At 46.4% G+C, this 19278-nt stretch overlaps 1 protein-coding gene across 35 annotated transcripts in view; it reads left to right on the top strand.

Moving 5' to 3' along the window:
• OBSCN (obscurin, cytoskeletal calmodulin and titin-interacting RhoGEF) overlaps positions 1-19278 on the top strand; it is a 328849-nt gene that overhangs the window by 139598 nt on the left and 169973 nt on the right. For 13 of the 35 annotated variants that reach the window (XR_008913488.1, XM_056805136.1, XM_056805153.1 and 10 more), the window contains 17 exons: positions 193-456; positions 4391-4654; positions 4993-5256; positions 5518-5781; positions 6078-6341; positions 6640-6903; positions 9572-9835; positions 10134-10397; positions 10679-10942; positions 11236-11499; positions 11797-12060; positions 12355-12618; positions 12920-13183; positions 13751-14014; positions 15281-15547; positions 17003-17269; positions 18954-19220. Coding sequence is in view for 34 of the 35 variants with exons in the window: in XM_056805136.1 (XP_056661114.1) it covers positions 193-456; positions 4391-4654; positions 4993-5256; positions 5518-5781; positions 6078-6341; positions 6640-6903; positions 9572-9835; positions 10134-10397; positions 10679-10942; positions 11236-11499; positions 11797-12060; positions 12355-12618; positions 12920-13183; positions 13751-14014; positions 15281-15547; positions 17003-17269; positions 18954-19220 (4497 nt within the window). In the remaining variant the exon portion in view is untranslated. The remainder of the gene's footprint in view (positions 1-192; positions 457-4390; positions 4655-4992; positions 5257-5517; positions 5782-6077; positions 6342-6639; positions 6904-9571; positions 9836-10133; positions 10398-10678; positions 10943-11235; positions 11500-11796; positions 12061-12354; positions 12619-12919; positions 13184-13750; positions 14015-15280; positions 15548-17002; positions 17270-18953; positions 19221-19278) is intronic. The other 22 variants (XM_056805140.1, XM_056805133.1, XM_056805129.1 and 19 more) reach the window with 22 other exon arrangements.

The following is a 19278-nucleotide window of genomic DNA, read 5'->3' as shown; positions in this document are numbered from 1 at the left end:
CCTAGCTCCTCTTCCAAGTGCTTTGTGACTCCTCGCCAGGCTGACCCATGAGAAGATCTTGTTTGTGACTCATTCTCAGGCCCCCTCTGTTGTAACATTCTGTCTTTCCCCTTCATTGCCTCTCTGTCCGACCACCTGATCCCCTTCCCTGAAGAGACTTACGTTCTCCGTGTCTGTCTAATCACTTCTCAGCCCTGCCCGCCAAATTCTTGGAAGGACTGGAGAGCACCGAGGCCACAGAAGGGGCCGCAGCCACACTACGGTGTACACTGAGTAAGGCAGCTCCAGTGGAATGGAGAAAGGGTCTGAAGAGACTCCGGGCCAGTGACAGATACAGCCTGAGGCAGGACGGGGCTATGTGTGAATTGGTGATCCATAAACTAGACGTAGATGATTCAGGAGACTACACCTGTGTGAGTGGAGAAGCAAAGACCATGGCAACCTTGACAGTGAAGGGTAAAGACAACGTGTGGGGAAAATGGCCTGTAGATCTGGCTTTCTGCCAAGGGTCACCTTGTCCCCCTGCCCACCCCATCCGCACCCGTCTTGTCTCCGTGTTGTCATGTTCTTCATTCTGAGCTGTCTCCTGCCTGTCTTCCAAGCTCCTCTGCGACTGTAAAGCTGGTGGATACAGAAGTGGAAATCTGTGTCCATCCCCAGGCTATTGCTTCCACTGCTCTGTTCCCATCCTCTCTGGCTTTATGGTTTTCCTTTGATTCCTGTGCCCAGTGTTGTCCAGCACTTTGGGTAGTCTCTTGCCTATCTGACCTTTGTTGTCAAGCTCAGGGAGTAACAGTGAAGCATGACGGCTACAGAAAGACCCAAGGCCACGTGAAGTGGCCCCGTGGCCTGGGGGAAGGGGATAGGGCTCATGACACATAAAGCCTGAACCAAGATGAAAGTTATTTGTGAAATGGTGAGCTTCATGAAAGACTTGAGGATATACATATAATTTGAGGAAATGACCAAGGTGATTCTGGTTGTGATGAGTATATTGAGCGTGGGATTCCTCATTCTTCTTTGTTGTCTCTTAGTTCTGCTTTGTTTTTCTCAACCCCTGCTTCCCTATTGGCTGTGGCTCTGCTTGGCTTTCCTTGCTTCAGCTTTCTTTGTTCAGTACACTCTAGAGTTCAGATCTATGATACAAGTTCATTAAGGTGTCTCTTTCCATCTCTGGCCTCCCTCTGGTCCTGGTTGATGGTCCTATTCTCATCCTGGTGACCATAGAATAAAGGCTGAGGAATCTTGAGTTCCTTGGAATAGGTTGGTCTAAGGGCAATTTCTCTCCATCTTCCATTTCCCAGCCCTCCCTGCCAGGTTCATTGAAGGACTACAGAGCATTGGAAGCCTTAGAAGGGGCCTCATCCACACTGTATTGTAGGTTAAGCAAAATGACCCCAGTGGAGTGGAGGAAGGGGTTGAAGAGACTTCGAGCCAGTGACAGATACAGTCCAAGGCAGGGTGGGGCTGGGTGTGAGTTGTTGATCTACAACCTTAATCTAGATGATGAAGGAGACAACACTTGTGTGTGTGGGGAGAAGACCACAGCAACCTTGACTGTGAAGGTTGAAGATGAGGAAAAATAACTCATGGTTTGGTTTTCTATCCTGTGTTGCCTTCTTAGCAAGCCTACCCTTTGCTTACCATGGTCTGTCTCTTTCCCACAGTCCTCCTACCCTTTCTCCCTGCTGTTCTGTGACTCCCTCAACAGGATGATTCAAGACTTATTCTCAGTGTATTTCCTCCAAGAGTTTCATGTTCTCCATGTCTGTCTGGCTATTTCTCAATCCTGCCTGTCTAAGGTAGAGGAGATTGCAGAGGTCGCATGAATGAATCAACCCCTGTAAAGAGAAGTGAAAGAAAGGTCTACAGAAGCCAATCACAAACACAACTTGAAAAATGATGGTTGTTGATTGACAGGGTCCAAATGATGGGATAATTAGGTAGATTCAGCTGTTTGAAGACCGGGACCCAAAGAGTAGTGATTCTTAAAACCTTGAGAGGTCTATAATGGAGAACCCTGGAGATCTATTCTTGGTTCTGTGATATTCATTATTTTTTGTCAGTGACTTGAATAAAGCCTATCATATACAGATAAGCCAGGTGGGAAAAAATGGCACAGTAGAAGCTTAAGTTAGGGGTCCACATAGTTTTAAAAAAAGAAAGCATGATATCTGGGTCTAACAAGATGAAATCAAATGGATACATAAAGTCCTACAGTTGGGTTAAAAATTTCAGATAATTGAGTTCAGGATGGAGGAAACAAAGAGAAAACACTTCATCTAAAAAAAAAACAAGCTTCAGGGTGTCAGTGGATCACAGCAAACTTCATACAATCAACAGTGTGACAGAGAATATAAAAAACTAATGTAATCTTAGACTGCATTGATGGAAGTGTAGATTTCAAAAAAAGGGGAAGATATCCATTCCCCCTCCTCTTGTTGTTCTTGTCAGATCCTATATGGTATATTGACTTCAGCTCTGGAGACCACTGTTTTGGAAAGACATTGATTGACAAGTAGGAGCATGAGTAAACTAAGGCTAAGGAGAGGACTGGATGCCATGTCATGGCAAGATCACTTGTAGTTAAAGGTTTAGGGGGAAATGGTCCCTGCATCCCAGTGTTTGAAGGACATTCAGAAGCAAGATTAGATTTGTTCTACTTGGGACCATAAGGCACAATTAAAATCAGTATCAAGAAATTGCTTAAAAGGTAGTTTGGGGCTCAGGACTATGCGAAATTTGCTAACAATCAGAGCTGAGCAAAACTGGAAAGAGTTGCCTTGAGAGGTGGTGAGCTCTCCATCACTGGGAGTTTTCCAGAAGACACTGGATGCCCATTTGTCAGGGATATTATAGAGGATACAGAGATGGACTAGAGGCCCTCAGAGGCCCCTTCCAATTCTGAGAGTCTATAATAGTGTGAGCCACTGTGTGAGTTGGTGATCCATAGAGTAGACTGACATATGTATGAAAAAGAGAGAAGATGATGGTGACTTTATGAAGTTCACCCTGAATAATAAACTCTCAATCCTCTTCCTCTTTACTGCCTCTTAGCTGCTTTATCTGATTTTCTCCTGGCTCTGTCAACCACAAGGCTGTTACTTGTGGTCAACTCCCTCCTCCTATGGCTGATCCCTTACTTTTTTTTCATGTAGCATGCATTAGTGTGCGTGCTCTGATTAGTGATGTTAGTTAAAGTGTTTCATTTATTTCCCTCCCTCCTCTTGCTTCCTTCTGTTGTCATGGTCTCAGTTGTTTGGTTTGGTCCAGCCCTGCGGGCCAGCTCGGCTAATGCTGACAGTCTGTTTCCCTGGATGGGTGGCTCTGAAGTAGGTACTCTCCATCTTCCCCTCTTCAGTCCTACCCCCTCAGTTCATCAAAGGTCTGGAAAGTATGGAAGCAACTGAAGAAGCCACAGCCACACTACACGGATAGCTGAGCAAAGAATCTCCTGTGGAGTGGAGGAAGGGGCTAAAGAAGCTCCCAGCCAGTGGCAGTATAGCCTGAGGCAGGATGGGGTCATGTGTGGGCTGTGATCCATAGCTTGGAGATGGATGATGCAGGAGACTACATATGTGTGTGTGGAGAGGAGGAGAGTACAGCAACTCTATAGCTCCTTTATATAATGCATAGAGAGCTAGGTAGTATAGTGGATACAGAATTCAACTTGGAGTTAGGAAGACTTGAGTGCTTCAAATCCTTAAAAATTATGTGACCCTAGGCAAGTCACTTGACCCTTCTCAGCCTCAGTTTCCTCATCTGTGAAATGGGGCTATTAATAACATCTAACTCAAAGGGTTGCTGTGAGGACTGAATGAGCTAGCATATGGAAAGTGTTTTGGAAACCTTGAAGTCCTATAGTGAATTCTTACATTAATTTTCCATTAACAGAAATGTTCTAGAAAAGTCTTTTTAGCCTTTAGCAGTTTTTCAAGGACCACCTCACAAGTACCCAGGGACAGGTTGGATTAGATGTCTGCTGAAGACCTATTCATCATTGGTTCTTTGACTCTGTGTATCCATTTGGGAAACTCAGGCCAAGCTGGTGATTTATGGGCTGGATAGTGGTGACATTTGAAACTGTATGTGTGAAAAAATTTGTGATTAGATGATTAAGGGTTTCTTCAATAGAGGACTTCTTCTTTCCTTCACTTCTCTCCCTTTGTCGTCTCCCTTTGTTCTTATGTCTTTATAAGTGCATTTTCTGGTGTCATCAGTTGAACGTTGTATATTTGGATTCCCAGTTTCTTTCCCATCTAGGACTGTCCTCTCCCACCACCATTGGTTCATTGCCCTTCTGGGGAGCTGCAAAATGAATGCTAGGAAATCATGGATTTCTCTGAATGGGCAGCTCTGAATCAATTCCTTTTCATTTTTTCCTCCCAAGCTCTTCCAGCTCAGTTCATAAAAGGCCTAAAGATCATGGAGGCCACAGAAGGGTCTATGGTTGCCCTCTGCTGTGAGCTGAACAAGGTTGCCCCTGTGGAGTGGAGGAAGGGGCCAGAAAAGCTTCAAGCCAGTGACAGATACAGCCTGAGGCAGGATGGGGCTGTGTGTGAGCTGGTGATCCATAGGCTGGACATGGATGATGCTGGAGACTACACTTGTGTGTGTGGAGAAGAGAAGACCAAGGCAACCTTGACTGTTAAGGGTAAAGACTATGTGTGGGAAAATAAGCCAATGTTTTGGTTGCCTGTCCTTTTTGATGCCTCATCACTGGCCCCAACCCTCCCATCCCCCATGGTCTCTTGTCCACTTTCTGTGTGTACTTCTCATGTTTTTCAAGCTCTGCTTTTAGTTGTTTGGGTTTGGTTTTTTGTCAACCCAACAGGTTACCCTCAGAAGGAAATATACCTGTCCCATTCCCAGAATGCTCAGCTTAATACCCACCTTCTCTGCCTTTACTTTCCCCCTTTTTTTGTTGTCTATGTTCAATTGCTTATCACCCTCAGAGAAATCTCATGCTTTCCATGTATGTCCATTTCTCAGCCCTTCCTGCCCAGTTCATACAGGTTCTGGAGGCTGTGGAAGTTACAGAAGGGGCTGCAGCCACTCTAAGGTGTAAACTGAGCAAGGCAGCCTCTGTGGAGTGGAGGAAGGGGCTAAAGAAGCTTCAAGCTAGTGACAGATACAGCCTGAAACAAGATGAGACTGTTTGTGAGCTGGTGATCCACAGCCTGGATGTGGCTGATACTGGAGAATATACTTGTGTATGTGGAGAAGAGAAGACGAAGGCAACCTTGACTGTTAAGGGTAAAGATCATATGGGGGAAGATCATCTACTGTTTAGTTGTCTGTCCAGATGTCCCCTTTCTATATCTACTCTCTTCTTTTGTCCTTTTTCTCAGCTGCTCAGGAACATCTCAGGCAACTGGCCCAATAGATGTCTTCTACAACTCATTCTCATTTCTCATTATTTCTACTTTTCTGTTTCCATAAACACTGAGTCCACGTGTGGCCACCCTCTTCCTTGTAGAGGCTCATTTTCTCTATATGTGTCTTACCCTTTTTCAGCCCTGCCTGCCAAGTTCATGAAAGTTCTCCAGAGCACTGAGGCCACAGAAGGGTCCATAGCCACCCTGCACTGTGAGCTGAGCAAGGCAGTCCCTGTGGAGTGGAGGAAGGGGTCAAAGAAGCTTCAAGCCAGTGACAGATACAGCCTGAGGCAAGATGGGGCTGTGTGTGAACTGGTGATCCATAGGCTGGACATGGATGATGCTGGAGACTATACCTGTGTGTGTGGAGAAGAGAAGACCAAGGCAACCTTGACTGTCAAGGGTAAAGACCATGTGTGGAAAATCACCTCATTGTTTGGTTGTCTGTCCAGCATTTCCGTATCCTAAGTTCAGGCCATCTATGATATCTCATTGCTATGTCTGCTGTCTTTTCTATCCTGTCTCCTGGCTCCTCTATGACTCCTCAGTCTGCTGGACCAAGAGAAGCCTCCATCCACTTCTCAGTTCCATTTCCAATGTCTCCATCTTTCTGTTTTTCTGTTCATTGAATTTATGTCTAGCCACCTTTCCCCCTCAGGAGAGCCTCATGTTCTCTGTATCTGTCTGACCATTTCTCAGCCCTGCCTGCCAAGTTCATGAAGGTTCTTCAGAGCACTGAGGCCACAGAAGGGTCCCTGGTCACCCTGCACTGTGAGCTGAGTAAAGCAGCCCCTGTAGAGTGGAGGAAGGAGTCAAAGAAGCTTCAAGCCAGTGATAGATGCAGCCTGAGGCAAGATGGGGCTGTGTGTGAACTGGTGATCCATAGGCTGGACATGGATGATGCTGGAGACTATACCTGTGTGTGTGGAGAAGAGAAGACCAAGGCAACCTTGACTGTCAAGGGTAAAGACCATGTGTGGAAAATCACCTCATTGTTTGGTTGTCTGTCCAGCATTTCCGTATCCTAAGTTCAGGCCATCTATGATATCTCATTGCTATGTCTGCTGTCTTTTCTGTCCAGTCTCCTGGCTCCTCTATGACTCCTCAGTCTGCTGGACCAAGAGAAGCCTCCATCCATAATTCATTTCCATTTCTTGTTCTCTCCATTTTTCTGTTTTTCCCTCCATTAAGTCCACGTCCATCTAATCTTTTCCATCTAGGGAATGTTCACATTCTCTATATCTGTTTGACCCTTTCTCAGCCCTGCCTGCCAAGTTTATGAAAATTCTCCAGAGCACTGAAGGCACAGAAGGGTCCATGGTCACCCTACATTGTGAGCTGAGCAAAGCAGCCCCTGTGGAGTGGAGGAAGGGGCTAGAGAAGCTTCAAGCTAGTGACAGATACAGCCTGAGGCAGGATGGGGCTGTGTGTGAGCTGGTGATCCACAGACTGGACATGGATGATGCTGGAGACTATGTCTGTATGTGTGGAGAAGAGAAGACCACAGCATCTCTGACAGTCAAGGGTAAAGACCATGTGTGGGAAAAGCAGCCTGTGCTTTGGTTGTTTGTCCTCCATTTCCTTTTTGTATAATCTCCTCTAGCCATATCTGTCTTCATCTGTCTCTGTACTATACTATTTCCATTTCCTCTTCACCTTTTTTTTCCCTAACTATTCTATGATCTCTCAGCAGGCTTACTTATGAGAAGTTCTGATCAGAGGCATCATCCCAATTTTCTCCTTCTTCCCTATTTTATTATCCTCTCTAGGCATGTTACAGTTCCATCATCCTTGACTCTCTGAAGAGTCTTGGGTTCTCTGGGCCTGTCTGACAATTTCTTAGCCCTGCCTGAAAGTTGCTGTATGGATATTAGATGGGGGATATACTGGGTGGGCTGGAGCCCAGCTTTAATAGTCTTGAGAACTATTAAAATTTTAGTCTAACATCTATACTTCAGAAATTGATACTTGCTACAAATCAGACTTTGATTTATTTAGTTGATTATCTAGAATTAAGAAAGTGCTAATATTTCAGATTAAACTTAAAAGCATGTGAATATATTTTTCTCTTCTTGGAGAGCTTGGTTGTTAAACATTTGCCAGCATGCCCCTATATTGCTCTGTAAAAATTATTTGAGTTCAGCAGGAGTGAAGTAGAAGGCTTTGGGAAAGAAGTCATAAGCAAACTGGAGGTCTGATGACTGTAAGATAATAGTGATGATGATGATGATGATGATGATGATGATGATGATGATGATGATGATGATGACGACATTTACAGAATTTTAAGATTTGCAAAGTACCTTCCCCCCATTATCTCATTTGGGCCTCACAACATCCCTAAAGGTGACCATATAAAGGGGCTGTATACAGATGTCAGAATCCCATCCTCATGGAATCACAGAACCTTAGGAGTAAAAGGAGTCACAGAAACCATTGACTGCCACTTATACCCAAACAAGGATCCCCTCGTCAATATTCTCAACAAGTAGTCCTGCAGCTTCTGCTTGAAGATTTTTGGTAACCCTGATCCAACATAGCCGTCTCCACTTTGGATCTAATTTGGGAAAGTCCCTCATAATACCCAAGGCTAGAGAAGCTACCCACAATGCTGAAGAGCTAAGTGTTAGAATAATTAAAGGATATTAAATAATAAATATTGTTGACTAAAATTAAAAAAAAAAACAATCCTTTGTGAACTAGTGGGAAGGACATTGGATTTAAGGTTAGAAGACCCAAATCCCAACTCTGCACCTCACCACCAGGGGAATTTGGATATCATCTTCCCCAGACCTTCATTTCTTCATCATCTTTGGAGTAGGGTCTCTAAGATTCCCTCCAAATCTGTGATCTTTTGTGATCATGGTTTGATATTAATCTGGATACTTATATATTGGAGAGGCATAGGAATCTGAGTTTATTTAGCTTCCTGCTATTGATAATTTTTAATCAATAATTTAAATGAGGCCATAGAAAGTATAGTATAGTATACCCACCATGTTTGCAGATGGCAGGAAACTGGGTGAGACAAAAAAAGCAACCTTAGAATATATTCAGGATCCAAATTGTTTTTGATGAGCCAAGATGATGACTAAATTTATTAAAATGAAATTTAACAGAATCCAATTTTGTAAAGTCTTGTCCATGGATCCAAAACTTCAATTGCATGATTACAGGATGGGTGAGACTAGGCTGCTCAACAATGCATATGAAAAAATCTCTGCCTCTATAAGGCCATATAGGTAGGATTCTGTTGAGTTATGATGGAGAAATTCTTTTGTAGGAAGGGTGCTTAGAAGCAGAAGGATGAGTAAGGTGATCAATATTATGAGAAGACAAGTGACTGGGTCATAAGAGGATCAATTATAGAACCTAGGAATGTTTAGCTTGGAGAAAGAAAAAGTTAAGAGGAAAATGGTCTTTGCCTTCAAATATTTGAAGAACATGTGGAATGGGGACTAGGTTTGTTCTGTCTGGTCTCATTGGACAGAGCCAAACTCAGTGGAGGGAAGTTGCAAAAACATAGATTGTGGTTCAGTGTGAAGCCGAACTTGGGAACAGTCAGAGCTTCATAGAAATGGAATGGGATGCCTGGGAGGTAGTGGACTCTCCATCATTCTAAGTCATCAAGCAGAAGCTAGATGACCACTTGTCAAAGATATCATGGAATACACAGAGGTGAATGAAATGCCCTCAGAGAGCTCCTTCCAACTCTGAGAGTATATAATATGGTAAGACTCTATGAGAGTTGGCAATTCAGAGTGGAAATGGTTGACCTTTGAGTCTGAAATGCATGAGAAGCAAAGATGATGACAATATTGAGAAAAATATCTTGAATGCTAGACTTCTTGCTTGTTTTCTCAATACCATCTAGATTGTTTTATATTGTCTGTTAACCAGAAGCTTACACTAGGGTTGATTTACCCTAACTATGTCAGTCTTACACCCTCCTACCTTTTTTTGCCTAGAATCCCATCAGTTCTATCACTTCCTTTTTTTTTTGGAATGTCTCATGGAAAGAATTGGATTATTCAATATGTTCTCTGGTACTCCCTCTCTGGCCTTCTTGTGCAATTCCAGCTAGTGGGCTGGTCCATTCCTATCCAGGTGGCCACAAATTAAATGCTGAGAAAATTCAAGTTTTCCTGGATGGGCACCTCTGAGGGACACTTTTTGTATCTCCTCTTTCTCAGCCTTGCCTGCCCAGTTCACAAAATGTTTGCGGAGCATAGAGGCAAAGGAAGGGGCCATGACAACACTACATTGTGAGCTGAGCAAGGCGTCCCCTGTGGAGTGGAGCAAGGGGCCAGAGAAGCTTCAAGGCAGTGACAGATACAGCCTGAGGCAGGATGGGGCTGTGTGTGAGCTGGTGATCCTGAACCTTCATCTCGATGATGCAGGGGACTATACTTGTATGTGTGGAGAGGAAAAGACCACAGCAAGCCTAATTGTGAAGGGTAAAGACCACATGTGGTTCATGATTTGGTTTTCTTCATACCATTGCCTTAGCCTTCAGTTAATGACATCTGTGCCATAGTATTTCTACCCAACTTTGTATTTGTCCTATACTGTCCCTGTTCCATTGTCCCAAAGCTCTGTGACTCTTTAGACTTTTGACCCAGGAAAAATCTCTGTCAGAAACTCATTCCCAGTGTCTGGTCTCTCCATCTTTCTGTTCCCCCCTCCATTGTATCTAGCTATCCTCCTGATTCCAGGGAGTCTCATGTCCCCTATATCTGTCTGACCATTTCTCAGCCCTGCCTGCCAAGTTCATAAAAGTTCTCCAGAGCACTGAGGCCACGGAAGGGTCCCTGGTCACCCTGCACTGTGAGCTGAGCAAAGCAGCCCCTGTGGAGTGGAAGAAGGGGCCACAGAAGCTTCAAGCCAGTGACAGATACAGCCTAAGGCAGGATGGGGCTGTATGTGAGCTGGTGATCCACAGACTGGACATGGATGATGCTGGAGACTACAGCTGTGTGTGTGGAGAAGAGAAGACCAAGGCAACCTTGACCGTCAAGGGTAAAGATCATGTGTGGGAAAATCACCATATCGTTTTTTCTGTCCAGCATTATCTTGTCCTGATTTCAAGCCATCTATGATGGCTTATTACTATGTCTGTTGTCTTTTCTGTCCTGTCTCCTCTATGACTTCTCAGTCTGCTGGACCAAGAGAAGGTTCCATCCACATCTCACTCCCATTCCCAATCTCTCCATCTTTTTTTCTGTTCATTAAATTTGTCTAGCCACCTTTTCCCCTCAGGAGAACCTCATGTTCTCTGTATCTGTCTGACCCTTTCTCAGCCCTGCCTGCCAAGTTCATAAAAGTTCTCCAGAACATTGAAGCCACAGAAGGGTCCATGGTCACCCTGCACTGTGAGCTGAGCAGGTCAGCCCCTGTGGAGTGGAGGAAAGGTCCAGAGATGCTTCAAGCCAGTGATCAATACAGCCTGAGGCAGGATGGGGCTGTGTGTGAGCTGGTAATGCACAAGTTGGACATGGATGATGCTGGAGACTACACCTGTGTGTGTGGAGAAGAGAAGACCAAGGCAACCTTGACTATCAAGGGTAAAGATTATGTGTGGGGAAAATCACCATATCGTTTTGTCTGTCCAGCATTATCTTGTCTTGAGTTCAAGCCATCTATCATGGCTCATTCCTGTCTGTTGTCTTTTCTGTCCTGTCTCCTGGCTCTTCTATGACTTCTCACTCTGCTGGACCAAGAGAAGGATCCATCCACCTCTCAGTTCCATTTCCAATCTCTCCATATTTCTGTTTTTCCCTTCATTCAGTCCATGTATAGCCACCCCTTTCCCTCTAGAGAGCCTCATGTTCTCTATATGTGTCTGACCATTTCTCAGCCCTGCCTGCCAAGTTCATAAAAGTTCTCCAGAACGCTGAAGCCACAGAAGAGTCCATGATCACTCTATATTGTGAGCTAAGCAAGGTTGCCGCTGTGGAGTGGAGGAAGGGGCCAGAAAAGCTTCAGTCCAGTGACAGATACAGCCTGAGGCAGGATGGGGCTGTGTGTGGACTGGTGATCCACAGACTGGATATGGATGATGCTGGAGACTATGTCTGTATGTGTGGAGAAGAGAAGACCAAGGCAACTTTGACTGTCAAGGGTAAAGACCTTTTGTGGGCATCCTGGATGATCGTTTAATTGTCTGTCAGCATCTGCCTCATCCCTGAGTCCAGGCCATTGATGCCTCATTCTTATGGCTCCTCTTTTTCTCTGTCTTATCTCTTGGCTCCTCTATGACTCATCAATCTATTAGATCAAGAGAAGTTTCTACCGATAACTCATTCCCATTTCCTATTCTTTCTATTTTTCAGTTTTCCCTTCCATTGAATTCATGTCTGACCACTCTCTGCCCTTAAAGGAGTCTCATTATCTCTAAATCTGTCTGACCTTTTCTCAGCCCTGCCTGCCAAGTTTGTGAAAGTTCTCCAGAGCACTGAAGGCACAGAAGGGTCCATGGTCACCCTACATTGTGAGCTGAGCAAAGCAGCTTCTGTGGAGTGGAAGAAGGGGCTAGAGAAGCTTCAAGCTAGTGACAGATGCAGCCTGAGGCAGGATGGGGCTGTGTGTGAGCTGGTGATCCACAGGTTGGACATGGATGATGCTGGAGACTACAGCTGTGTGTGTGGGGATGAGAAGACCAAGGCAACCTTGACTGTCAAGGGTAAAGACCATGTGTGGAAAATCACTTCATTGTTTGGCTGTCTGTCCAGCATTGCCTTATCCTGAGTTCAGGCCATCTATGATGTCTCCTTTTGATGTCCACTCTCTTCTTTTGTCCTGTCTCAGAGCTCCTCTATGACTCCTCAGCCTGCTGACCCAAGAAAAGGCTTCATTCATAACTCATTTCCATTTCCTGCTCTCTCCATCTTTCTGCTTTCCTTCCACTGTCCATGTCTATTCACCTCTTCCCTTCATAAAGTCTCATGTTCTCTGTATCTGTCTGGCCATTTCTCAGCCCTGCCTGCCAAGTTCACGAAAGTTCTCAAGAGCACTGAGGCCCCAGAAGGGTCCCTGGTCACCCTGCACTGTGAGCTGAGCAAAGCAGCCCCTGTGGAGTGGAGGAAGGGACCAGAGAAGCTTCAGGGCAGTGACAGATTCAGCCTGAGGCAGGATGGGACCGTGTGTGAGTTGGTGATCCACAGGCTGGACATGGATGATGCTGGAGACTACATCTGTGTGTGTGGAGAAGAGAAGGCCAAGGCAACCTTGACTGTCAAGGGTAAAGACCATGTGTGGGAAAATCACCTCACTGTTTGGTTGTCTGTCCTGTTGGATGCCTTGTTTCTCTTCCCAACCATTCCATTGCCATTGTCTTTTACCCTCCCACTCCATGTGTTTCTTGTGTTTCTTTAACCTTATGTCTCAGTTGCTCTCTGCCCACCTAGTAGATTTGGTGCAGAAGGAATGATCTACGTCCAAATATCAGAGTCCACCTCTCTGCATTGCTTTCCCCTGTTTGTTATCTATGTTAACCTGCTAATCACACTCGGGAGTCTCATGCTTTCCATGTGTCTTCTCAGCCCTTCCTCCCCAGTTCCTACAGGTTCTGAGGGCTTTGGAAGTCACAGAAGGGGATAAAGTCACTCTAAGATGTGAACTAAACAAGGCAGCCCCTGTGGAGTGGAGGAAGGGGCTAAAGAAACTTCAAACCGGTGACAGACACAACCTGAGGCAGGATGGAGCTGTGTGTGAGCTGGTGATCCACAGGGTGGACACGGATGATGCTGGAGACTACAGCTGTGTGTGTGGGGAAGAGAAGACCCAGATGGCCTTGTCTGTGAAGGGTAAAATCGTGTGTGGGGAAATCAGTCTCTGGCTTCATTTTTTGTCCATTGTGACTTTGTCCTCCAGCCTAATGACGTCCACAATTCCATGTTCTCTATCCCATCCCATCTCCACGTAGATCTCTCTATGCTGTCTCCTTCCTAGATTGTCTCTGCTCAAGCCTGTCCCTCTAACTCCTTTGCCACACAAGAGAAGATCCCACATCAACGACATTTCCTGCTCTCATTGTCTCCAGCTTTTCGTCATTGCCTCTCTTCACTCTGAACTTTCCTACCTCCAGAAATATGTGTGTCCTGTGTGTGTCATGCCCTGTCATCTTTTGTGTTGTCTCGTGGCCTCCACCATGGATGTCACTGAAGGTCTCAATGTCCCCGTCTGCGATTCTCTGTGCTGCCACCTCCCTGTTCCCAATGCCCCAAAGGGAGACATATCTGCCTCTCATTCCTTGCCTGCTATCCTCCCTGTCTGGTCCCTGAATACTCTGGGTTTTCTATTCAAAAATGGTTATTGGTCACCTGACCTCACAGGTGGCTCACATTATCCACATTTGTCTGACCATTTCTCAGCCCTCCCCAGCAAGTTCACGGAAGAACTGCAGGCCACAGAGGCCACAGAAGGGACCACCACCACACTGCGCTGCCAACTGAACAAGACAGCCCCTGTGGAGTGGAGGAAGGAGTCCCAGAGGCTTCAAGCCAGTGACAGATACAGCCTGAGGCAGGATGGGGCTGTGTGTGAGCTGGTGATCCACAGGCTGGACATGGATGATGCCGGAGACTACAGCTGTGTGTGTGGAGAGGAAAGGACCTCTGCACCTCTGACAGTGAAGGGTACATTGATTAGAGGCTCCTCCCCCTTCCCCCTCGAGTGTCTCTTAACCCCACTTTTCCTGTTTCTCTCCTTCTTCCTTCAGCCAGAAGGTTCTTCTTCTCATTCTGCTTCGGTGAGATTTCTCACCTCTTTCTAAGTCAGGCCCCTCTAGTGAAGTGGCTCTTGCTGTGGGTTTAAGGATCCAGATTGCTTCCCAGTTTTCTTCCCTTCTGGGTCCTTCCTTTCATCCCCATGAGCTGATCCTTGGAAGCCACTAGTGAGCCCTTCAGGTTCCCTGGGCAGGTAGCTCCGAGGTGATCTCTTTCCCCCTCCTTAGCCCCACCTGCCAAGTTTATAGAAGGACTGATGGGTATGGAGGCCACAGAAGGGTCCATGACCACCCCACACTGTGAGCTGAGCAGGGCAGCCCCTGTAGGGTGGAGGAAAGGGCCAGAGAAGCTTCAAGCCAGGGACCAATACAGCCTGAGGCAGGATGAGACTGTGTGAGAGCTGGTGATCCCCAGGCTGGACGTGGATGACACAGGAGACTATGTATGTGTGTGGAGGGAGGAAAGAACCACAGCGACTCTGAATGTAAAGGGTACATAGAAATAAATACTCCGGCGTGCAGTAGAAAGAATCCTTTGCCCTAACCTGGACTCAGAAGACCTGAGTTCAAATCTTGACTCTACCACTTACTTGTTATGTGACCTTTAGCAAATCTCTGGGTCTCCGTTTTCTCATCTGCAGAATAGAGATAATTATACTATGAGACTTAGATGGCCGTTTTGAAGAGTTTTTTGAATGAAGTACTCTAGGGATATTAATAGTTTATTACCAAACACACCAGTCCTCTGTTCATGTGTAGGTATGGGATTAGCCCATCATTCAGTAGGGAGCCTCGGGCAGCAGGGGATGGATGGTAGCAGTCACAAGACTTATTTAGGAGGGGATAAGGGCAGTATTAATCATGGTGTGGTAGAACAAACTCTGGATATGGACTTGGAAGATGGCAGTCTATTTCTTAGCTCTGCTTCTTACTTATTTCCTCATCTTTAAAATGAGAGGGTTGGACTAGATGACCCATAACATCCTTTTCAATGAATTCTACTCCTCTTTCCTCAATTTTACAGATAAGAAAACGCAAGCCCAGAGAGAAGTGACTGGCCCAAGGTCACTTGGCTAACAGGGGCTGGATATTCTCTGCAGATCTCAGAGGAATAAAATCCCTATTCTGAGGATGTGCGATAACACTGACCATTTTAACTTGCTCCTCCTACCTGTAGCCCAGACGGTGGTGTTCCGGAAGCCCTTGAAGAGCCAGCAGGCTGAGGAGGGTGAGACGGCGACCCTGCGGTGCGAACTCTCTAAGCCTGATGTGCCAGTGATCTGGAGCAAAGGTGGCCTGGAGGTTCAGGCTAGCGAGAGGGTCCAGGTCCGCCAAAGGGGTTGTATCTCCGAGCTGCTGATCCACCGCCTGCAGCTGGAGGACACGGGGGACTACAGCTGTGACTGTGGGGACCAGACCACCAGCGCCACCCTGACCGTCACAGGTGAGTGTGGCAGCGACTGCGGCCAGGAAGCAGTCGGGCCGGCACACGAGGCGCAGACTGGGCACTAGGGCAGACGGGAGGAGAGGCGAGCCCTGATGTTGGCAGCCTCCTGGCCGAGTTAAATCAAGTTAGCAAGCATTTGTGAGGCACCTCCTCTGTACAAGGACGGTGCTGAGCGCTGAGGATGAGAGGGACCCCGTCTGATGGGGAGGGAACAGGCACGTGACTCGGGATGGACAACATCTGTACCAAGGGAGAGCATTTCTCAGAGAGCAGGCGCTCGCTTTAACAGGGTCTAGGAAGGGCCTCCTGCAGAGGGTGAAAGGGGAAGGGAAGCAGGGAAGCCAGGCTGCAGAGATGAAAAGGGAGGCAGCCAGAGGAAAGGTCCGGATCCAGGAGATCGAGTGTTGTATGGAAGGGAAGGGCATCAAGGAGGTCCGTGTCACTGAATGGCAGAGCATCAGGGAGGTGGGGAGCCCTGGGAAGTAAGAGGTCTGTAAGAAGCCTGCAACGGTAGGAAGGGGTCTGCTCTTAAAGAGCCTGTGAGGTCTTGTGCGTCGGCTATGGGAGGGGGTTTGGGGAAAGAACATGAATATTGTAACCATGGAAAATGTTCTAAATTAATTAAATAAATTTTTCAAAAAAAAAAATAAAGAGGGGGCAACTGGGTAGCTTGGTGGATTGAGAGCCAGGCCTAGAGACGGGAGGTCCTCGGTTCAAATTTGGCCTCAGACACTTCCCAGCTGTGTGACCCTGGGCAAGTCACTTGACCCCCATTGACTTTAAAAATAATAATAATAAAATAAAGAGTCTGTGATCAGAGGGGGGAAAGGATTTCCACGGAGAAGGAGTCTCCTACTAAGGCAAGGTGATAAGGGTATAGATATGTACATACGTTAGAGAGAACAGTTAGAGGAATTCCAAAGACAACTCATCAGTCTATTCCATTCTAGTCAAATCAATTCAACAAATATTCATGTAGTGTCCACTATGCCTCAGTGATGAGAATGTCAATATACTCTGATATTCAGTCAACCCAAGAAAACCTCCTGGTCAAGAAAGAACTAGGAGTAGCTTGACTGGTAATAGAACAATCAGTCAATTGATAAGCATTGATTAAGTGCTTACTGTGTACCAGCATTCTACTAAGAATGGGGTATACAAAGAAATACAAAAAATAGCCCCAGCCTTCTAGGAGCTTCCGTTCTAATGGATGTGAATCATCTACATTCTAGTAGATGACTGGAAGGTGAAAGGTGAGTGAGACTGGGAAAATGAGGGTTCTGCGGCAGGCGTGGTGAGGAAAGGTTCCCAGAACTCCAGGAAGGATGGCCAGAGGGATCTTTGGCACTGTGGGCACCAACAGAAAGATTCTGGGATCATGAGATTGAACCTTCTTTCTGGGCCCCTGGAAGAACGATTCCCAGCCTCGCATCCTCTCCTCCATCTTTGTAGCCCTGCCCGTGGTGTTCCGTAAGAAGCTGAGGGCCCAGGATGTGGAAGTGGGCTCCACCGCGCGGCTACACTGTGAGCTTAGCAAGGAGAACGCAAACGTGGAGTGGAAGAAGGGAGCGGTCCAGCTGTTCCCCTGTGCCAAATATGAGATGGTGCTCGAGGGGACTGTCGCGGAGCTCCTCATCCATGATGCTGAGCAGGAGGACACGGGGGACTACACATGTGATACAGGGGACCAGCAGACCACTGCCTCCCTTACAGTGAATGGTGAGCATGATATGTCTGATAGCTTCGCCTTCCTCCTCCTGTGATGCACCCTTTTGTCTTTATCTCTGTCCTATGCCCGACTCGTTCTTACCCCGAGACATACTTGTCTCTGCTCCAAACCTTTGGAACTGGAGTTAAGGACAGGGTTTTTCATGGCCCCATCCTCGTCTTTACTTCCAATTCACGCCTCTGCATCCTATTCAGCCCTGTAGGAAGGGGCCTACCAGTCTGCCCCCCCACCCCAACCAAATCAGCCTGAGTCACTTTACCTAGAGGGCCTTCCTGAACGAACTTTACACAACATCAGGCACTTTGTCCTCAGTACTAAAAGACAAGTCATACTGCAGGCATACTTCCATTTTCAAAATTAAAGTACTCCCCAAAGTTTTGAACAAATCACAGAATTCTCGTAATTACAGAACACCAAGTTTGGAAAGGTCCCTAATTAGCATCCCTCCAATCCAATTCCCATATTTTAGAGGGGAAGGAACAGAAACAGTAACTTGCTCAATACTATGCCCTCTGTCTAAGGACAAGAAAAATAAAATTGGATTAAATAAAATCCTGCCTTCCCATTCGTTTATATGCTGGTTTCAGAGCTATTTGAATGACTACTTCTTGAGTGTTACGCAATACAGAAGCAGTGAGTAGGCAGTATTCTCAGGCCTGAATGGCGGGCGCCTAGCATAGTGGGGAGAAAGAGACCCCCCCCACCAATTGTTCAATTGTCTGGGTCCTAGGCTCAAATCTGACCCCAGACACTTCTTAGCTATGTGACCCTGGGCAAGTCACTTAACTCCATGAACCTAGTCCTTACTGCTCTTCTGCCTTGGAACCAATGTTTAGTATCAATTCTAAGACAGGGGGTATATATGGGTTTGAGAGGGAAAAAAAGAAGCTTACTGTCTAACTGGGCTACAAAGTAAATAGATAAGAAACAATATAATATCCGTTATAAAATAACAACACACAACTCATAAAGCAGAGCCAAGTATCCTTGCACTGCCATCTGGTGCCCTGGTATGGCATGGAGTGGACCTTAGGCTCTGGAAGGCTGGGCCAAGAAAAAAGCAGGATAGGAATTTGGTCCAGGCCCAAAGATGAATTTCTTCCGTTGTTGGAAGACCAGGCTAATGATGTATGGAGAGAGTCATCAACCCTCCAGAAGGTTGGCTACCAGGGAAAGAATTTAGTCTGGATGCCACAACTCATTAGGGGCCATCTGCCGAGGTATAGAAAGATTCTGCTTAATGTCTCTGGTGGAAACACCCACATTGTCAAAATTATGAATCCTTGGACTCTTAGTATACAACCCAAGCTTCATGGAGGTACATGAAAGGAAGGATCCCAATGGATTGGACCAATCCACAAGGCTCCCTGGAGGAGATGAGCTTTAGATGAACTATTTTTTTTTCTTCTAAAACCCTTACCTTCTCTCTTAGAATCAATACTGAGTATAGGTTCCAAGGCAGAAGAGTGGTGAAAACTAGGCAATTGGGTTGTAATTTACCCCAAGTCTGAGGAGCTAGAAAGTGTCTGAAATCAAATTTAAACCCAGGACTTCCCTTCTCTAGGGCTGGATCTTTATCCACTGAGCCATCCAGCTTGCCCCTCACTACATGGCCTTTAGTAGCATGTATCATAATACTTCTCAGCCCCCTCACCCCTGTACCTCACTCCGCAGCCTCCAAGCCCAAATTCAAGACCCGTCTGCATAGTGAAGAACTGGAGGAAGGCACTACGGCCCGACTGCACTGTGAACTGAGCGTGGCCCAGTCCAGTGTGGAGTGGAGGAAGGAGGGCGAATTGCTCCGGCCTGGCTCCAAGTATGAGATGAGGAAGGAGGGAAGTGTCTGTGAGCTTCTGATACATGGCCTGGAGGCCAAGGACACTGGCGAGTACGCCTGTGTGGTTGGGGATCAGAAGACTCTGGCTACAGTCAAGGTGAAAGGTAAACCCCACCTTTTCCAGGAGTGCCCTAGAAGGGCAGCCTTAAGGGGTCCTTAATC

Source organism: Monodelphis domestica, chromosome 7, assembly GCF_027887165.1.
Source record: "Monodelphis domestica isolate mMonDom1 chromosome 7, mMonDom1.pri, whole genome shotgun sequence".
In the NCBI taxonomy this organism is placed as follows: Eukaryota; Metazoa; Chordata; class Mammalia; order Didelphimorphia; family Didelphidae; genus Monodelphis; species Monodelphis domestica.
This window is presented reverse-complemented; position numbering and strand designations above follow the sequence as displayed.